General features: G+C 36.4%; 1 protein-coding gene across 2 annotated transcripts in view; it reads right to left on the bottom strand.

Moving 5' to 3' along the window:
* Positions 1–4,741: 4,741 nt before the first annotated feature.
* LOC124286143 (protocadherin beta-17-like) overlaps positions 4,742–6,979 on the bottom strand; it is a 42,438-nt gene continuing 40,200 nt past the window's right edge. For both annotated transcript variants that reach the window (XM_046722840.1, XM_046723546.1), the window contains one exon: positions 4,742–6,952. In XM_046722840.1, the coding sequence (XP_046578796.1) occupies positions 6,357–6,952 (596 nt within the window). In that variant the 3' untranslated portion in view covers positions 4,742–6,356. The remainder of the gene's footprint in view (positions 6,953–6,979) is intronic.

The raw sequence follows: 6,979 nt of genomic DNA, 5'->3' as shown, positions 1-6,979 counted from the left end.
ATTGCCACTGAATCCACAGAGGGGCAATTTAAGTTAAGTTTGTTAAAGACATTTCCATTGCCCGTGGATGATTTCAAAAAGGCATTAATTTAGTGTAGTGTTGTATTTTTGTATGTCTGTCGAGTTCTATATTCAATTTATTCTTAATCTATTTTATTTCAGAGAAATACATTTTCTTCTCAAACGCCTCTGTAACAGGAATTGCCTGTTCAGAATTTGACGTGTGATTTCAGAATCTCCATACTTGCGTTAAAACAAAAACTAAAAACCCATTTGTAAACGTTTTCTCAGTGTACTCTAATGTCGAACATTGTGACAATCAGTATAGATGTACAGTACAAACCAATCGAGCATCTCACGTCAAGGTCTCTCTCGTAAACAACACTTTCTAGACCTTCTACAGCTGATAATGGTCATTCCTGTAGGTTTTACAGCTGCAATCCATTTCAAAATGTGATTTAATAAGACCCTCTTTTGATCGTGCACTGAAGTCAAGTATTTGCGAACCATATCGCGACAATACGTTTCAAGGGAGTATTGATAACATGGGGGTGATGAAGCCCCGTTCAAGTACTCCTCCAGAGACAAAGGCAATAACCTTTATCAAATATTTGTGCCAGTTGATAGCAATAGGCAATATGTCCTTCCATTAAATTCACAGTCTGCCCCTCAAACCTTTGAGGCAAAGGAATTTGAATCCAATGTGCAGATGTTTGTCGATTTCTGAAAGGTAACGGCCAAACACCTACCCCAGCCGTTACAAAGTTTACACGTTAGACCATTCCCTCTAATTGCCGTTATCTCAGTTTACTAGCATCACTGGGCATTTCCCACAATGAAATTGACAAATGAGGACGTGAAACTTACACCGGTCAATCTCTCCCTCCTCCATAATGGCTCCAGTTGATAAACACAAAGGAATAAGGTTGATAAGCTTTGATACGCCATGGTGATTACGTCATCCTTCAATGACGTCACCCTAATGACATCATACATCAATTGTGTGACAGGCATCCGTTTGAAAGGTTATCACAACGAAGGTGGTGTTGTTGACAAAGAAACATACATCACTGTCCACCACGTGAGTCTGTCATGTACATATCGCCATCAAGGGAGTTGTAAAATACAATTATAATCAAGACATCGACATTCGCCTTGATGTGATGTGCGGTGATAGCGCTATTTGTTACAGTTATGAACATTCACGGACAGTCTATTAAATAGAAATTATAATTAACATGGAGATCAATCGAACGTCGAGCATATGAGACTTTCTAATGACACGTTAGTGTGTCATACAGACCCTGAAACAATTATATCCAAGAAAGCATATGTATGTATAGAATATGTGGCAAGTCTTGATTACCAGTTTCATTCTGAAAATGATGAACGTCTAGAATATGTGGCAAGTCTAGATTACCAGTTTCATTCTGAAAATGATGAACGTCGAGAATATGTGGCAAGTCTAGATTACCAGTTTCATTCTGAAAATGATGAACGTCGTCGAGAATATGTGGCAAGTCTAGATTACCAGTTTCATTCTGAAAATGATGAACGTCGAGAATATGTGGCAAGTCTAGATTACCAGTTTCATTCTGAAAATGATGAACGTCGAGAATATGTGGCAAGAACGTCTAGATTACCAGTCTTCCATTCTTCTGAAAATGATGAACGTCTAGAATATGTGGCAAGTCTAGATTACCAGTTTCATTCTGAAAATGATGAACGTCGAGAATATGTGGCAAGTCTAGATTACCAGTTTCATTCTGAAAATGATGAACGTCTAGAATATGTGGCAAGTCTAGATTACCAGTTTCATTCTGAAAATGATGATCGTCGAGAATATGTGGCAAGTCTAGATTACCAGTTTCATTCTGAAAATGATGAACGTCGAGAATATGTGGCAAGTCTAGATTACCAGTTTCATTCTGAAAATAATGAACGTCGAGAATATGTGGCAAGTCTAGATTACCAGTTTCATTCTGAAAATGATGAACGTCTAGAATATGTGGCAAGTCTAGATTACAAGTTTCATTCTGAAAATGATGAACGCCACTGGGCTCCTTTTCATTCTATTTTATGATTATAATTTAGGAATAGTTTGGGCTTTTTCATATGTTCATCATAAAGACAGGATGTTTGTCTAATGACACGTATGTGAAGACGAATTTCATAATCTGTTTGTAAATGCCAAACCAACAAAACACAAGAAGTTAAACTGTTGTTTGCTTGCCTAGCATGTGAACATATTATATTGTTTTATACGTAAAACAAATCGCCATCTAAAATAACATTTACTTAACTGGCAGCCCTCTGTTACAAATACTACCTGAATATGCGTCTGTTGTAAATATGAAATCAATGTTACATTAATATACACGTAATAAATATTTACAAAAATTCATTGTAATATCTACATATGCCACGTACACAGGACACTGACTAATGCGGACACCCATCAATACTGGTCCCATATTACGCTGATTCACCATCAAGTCAAACGAGGCAAACCGAAATTGTTCATTGCGGACTTTACACACAAAAAGGCACTGATGTATAAAGTAACTGACGTTTGTGACCTTTTGCTCATCTTGCATAACATATTGAATACTAGTATTAGAATAGGCTATTTGTAGTCATGCATTGCGCGTAGTGGGATAATCTGAGTAATAACGTACATGGTGATGATGTTATAAGACATGCTACTACGCACTTGCCAAGCTGCACATTCATAACTAATAAATGATGACATTTAGAATCATAAGCAGTACAAGCATTATTGCTGTACAGAAACACAGAACGGGAACAGCTTCAAACATAAAACCGATTTTCTTAGATAATTATTGCTATTTGCCAGGAAACTACAGCATTAACTATTTATTCGGGAAATTAAGCAAACGGAAATAAGTTTTATAACCAATTTTGCAATATCTGTGGTGCCATCCTCACGACACAAACCTATTTCCTTAGTACATATGTACGAAAGTCGTTATTGACAAACCCTCAGAATATACATATACAGGGTAGACTTAAGCTTGGTTATGTGACAAAAATGTGCCGCAATGCGGATGTTAGACTAAGATTTATTTTCTGAAATGAACATATTTCACAGAAATTAAACTGTCCATAAAAAATAATAATAATATATAATGAAAAGCAGCCCCGACACTTCTTCTTTTTCTGTGGAAACCTAGACTTGCCACATATTCTAGACTTGCATGGGCTTTCCTGGATATATTTGTTTCAGGGTCTGTATGACAGACGAATGTAGGTCGGGCTGTGTACGTCTGGGAAATAATCTGTAAGTTTCCATTCAATCCTAATACCAGACAAAAGCTGGTTCCGTTTCCAAACAGAGCAACATGGATGTGAGGTGGCCTTGCGCATCAGCTGTTTAGACAAGGAAGACTTCTACTACACTGTCTGGTGCGACGGTGCCACGATGGTGTTTTAGCAAATGTCTGTTTATAAAGATTCATTTACATTGCGTATGGCATTTATCTGTTACGTAGCTGTGTTCCCGATTCAGTAGTCCTGTATACGAGTGTGGATGAACCTTTGAAGGTCCGGGATATATCTCACATGCTTGTCGTAAGATGCGACTAACGGGATCGGCGGTCTCCGACTTGGTTGATGCATGTCGTGGTGTCCTTATTGCATGGATCGATCGTCATCATGTCAGTGACCGGATTATCTGATCAAGACTCGATTATTTACAAATTCCCGGCAAATAGCTGTAATATTGCTGTGTGCGGCGCTAAACAACAGACCAACTAAGCTTGCGGATTTTAACATCACTTTTACCATCAAATGTATCACCTGCTCTGCTGTAGCATACACAAGCCTTACTGCAACTGCATCTTTTTCAAAGGTTAAAGTTCGCCTCCTCTTTACAAAACTAACACAATTAGCGAATATATCTCGAAGATGATCTGTTATGTAAATATTGGAATTAAAACTTCACGGTATGTTCTTAAAATAAAAATACCCCCATAAATATTTATTTGTGTTCCACGTTGGCCCAGGACAATCAGTTAAAGTAATAACAGTCCTTCTCCAAAATTAAGTGTATAATATCTACACTCTGTCAGGACAAATACCATAGACATTGGCATGTGTAACTTCATTTTAAGCAAGATAAATAGAAGAAGCTACCAAATCTAAATACTTTCATGAATGCCAGAAAATCTTTTGAGAATTTTGCTTTTAGCCAATATTTCTTATGGATGTGGAAAGTTTTTTCCCGCTTCTATTTATAAGAGGGCTTGGGCATTATATCTAAACAAAGCTACGCACCCAAGGCATTTATACAAGTAGAAGTAAAATAAAATAGTAAGGATAATCGAGGATGGTAAACAACGGGTTTGGTCTAACTGTACTTCATCATTCAAATGTAGGCGCCTTGTCTACTTCCCAGGGAGTAGAGAATGAAAACAGACTGGACCCTGATTCATTAACTGGGTAATAATGATAACAAAAATAAAAAACATTTTTGACATCCTTTGCATGTTGAGTTGTTGATTCTACAAGGGAACTACTATATTGTCTGATTCAACAATATGGTCATGATGCAGTAGCCTACATTACTCCCACCAACAACCCCTTCCCAAACACACACCAATGTAGTTCAACTCAGTTGTAACAACTGACAAGATGTAAACTTCAATATATATTTTTAAAAACTGATTTATGTCGTGACTGTATCAAAGAATCCACATAAAATAAAACAAAATCTCAAATCTGTTTATAATAATTTAGCATTTATTTGGAAAATAGTAAAAAATATATATTTACACAATGTACAAAACATACATTTTTGCAATGTAATCAAACACAATACACATAGCAACTAACAATGTGGCCTGACAAACAAGTCAAAGACGTCAACATGTTTTTCAAGTCAAAGGTGTCCATTTCAGAAAACATTCATCTGATCGTTGTATAAAAAGCGCATACTTCTAATAATTATATACCATAAGAACAGAGCAAACAGCAGATTCGGAGTTAGATTTGTCATTATAATAATAAGCCAACTTTAAGTTTAACAAAAATATGAAAAACACATTGAGAGTTAGGATAAAACAATTCATATAAAATAACTTGAAATTTTCTTTTAATATCATGTGATTTGACGAGACCTTCTTTGTGTCAAATTCAGACACTTATAACAAGAGGCATATGCCGAATGGTGTATTTTACTTAAGCATTCATTTTAAACGACAATTTCTTTTGTGACAGACTGCCCATTGCTATTCTTCTAACCATTTACCTGAGGCACTTAATTATGACTCGATCATGTCTATGACACATAGTCTAATATGTCTATCAAAGGGCAAACATTTCCTGGGTCAGAGGAATAACATGAAATGAACATCAGACACTGAGTGACATTGACAAGAATATGACAGCAATGAAACATGGATATGGGACTGGCAAATAAACAGGCAAATGATTCATGTCAGGATAGTCATGAAATGTGTCTTATTTAGAATAGATTTCTTTATTTTTGTCTATTTTGTTCTACTTTTATCATAATGGACAAGTTTCATAGGAAAGTGGAATGGAATTATGTTGATAATCAATCGGAATCTTGACAGTAAAGCTTTGAAAATGACTAGATGTTCATCATGAATTTGTACTGTTGTTTTATGTTTTGGAATGAATTTAACACAAAACTTGACATGAAACAGACAAACACTATAAGGCTAAAAAATTCTTAGTTTTCAAGCACATAAAAATAGCGCATTTGAAGATATTTTATTCCTTTTTTTAAGAAAAGCATAAAAATACATTTTGCTCAAAAGTTGCCTAAGAACCAAAAATTGTTTTTTTATCCTTCAGACTAAAAATGTTTTGATTGACATAAAATCAATGTCTATTTCATGCTGGAAGTTTTGATTGACGTACAGACATCACACATAAGTAGCACCATTTTTGCATAATTTGACATAATTTTGCGTTGATTTAATCATAAAGCATGACAAATTCTCTATGAAGTCTTCGTGAGATTTGATCTCTGTGTTCCATAAAATGTTCGAGAAAGCTCATGTCTTTGAAATCAGTTCATTTAACACTTCAACATAACAACAATAACAAGTCTTAACATTGACATGAAGCTGCCGCATGTCACGTTCATGCATGTCTCTATCACACACGTGTATGGCAAACACCACAATGGGAACACAGACTTTCAATACTGGAAAGGATGTCCGAATACTGATATGCCGCAAAAATGTCAAGTGCAAGAAAGTTCTCACAAGGCTGAGACAACGTATTTCAAATAAAATGAAAACGAACATATCTCAAGCAAAGACACATTTCTCACGCTGCATGTCGAAAAGTACTGCTCCCATGTTTCACACAATAATATCCTTGTTGATGTTTTGTTTGAAAAACAATCGATCAATTTCATCACAAAGTTCTTCTGGATCGACAGTATAGCTGCCGGAGGTTGTCGTGTCATTATCCCATGCGGAAGTGTTCATTTCACTCACAGAGTCATCAACATGATGCATGCGTGACATCTTATGTCCATTCATGTCCATATACTCTCCTTCAATCATGGGATGTTTTAAATGCACATATGCCCCAGAATCCTGTGGTCCTTTGTGTCTTCCTCCATTCTGAGATAGCTGTCCATAAGAAGCACTATAATTACCTCGGGGAGGTACACCATGATTTGTATGGGAATTGTTTTTCATTCTCGGAGGTATCGAGAGTCTTTGGGTAGCAGGTGCAGAGTTATTTGTCCTTGCCCGGTAGGGGACAGCACCATTGTGAAGATGATTATCAGGAATCTGTTTGGACTGAACAGAACCGGACAGTGAGGAATTGTCGTAGCTTGTGCCTTGTGCATCACTTCCATAGAATGTGGAGAAACTTGCTGCTGGTGAAGCTGATTGGTGGTCAACAAGATTCTTTGGATGACGAGGATGGCCAGAAAAAGACATATCTGCAATCATAAATCATGAAAACATTA

The sequence above is a fragment of the Haliotis rubra genome, unplaced genomic scaffold (assembly GCF_003918875.1).
Source record: "Haliotis rubra isolate DU_JTF1 unplaced genomic scaffold, ASM391887v1 Scf1, whole genome shotgun sequence".
In the NCBI taxonomy this organism is placed as follows: domain Eukaryota; kingdom Metazoa; phylum Mollusca; class Gastropoda; order Lepetellida; family Haliotidae; genus Haliotis; species Haliotis rubra.
This window is presented reverse-complemented; position numbering and strand designations above follow the sequence as displayed.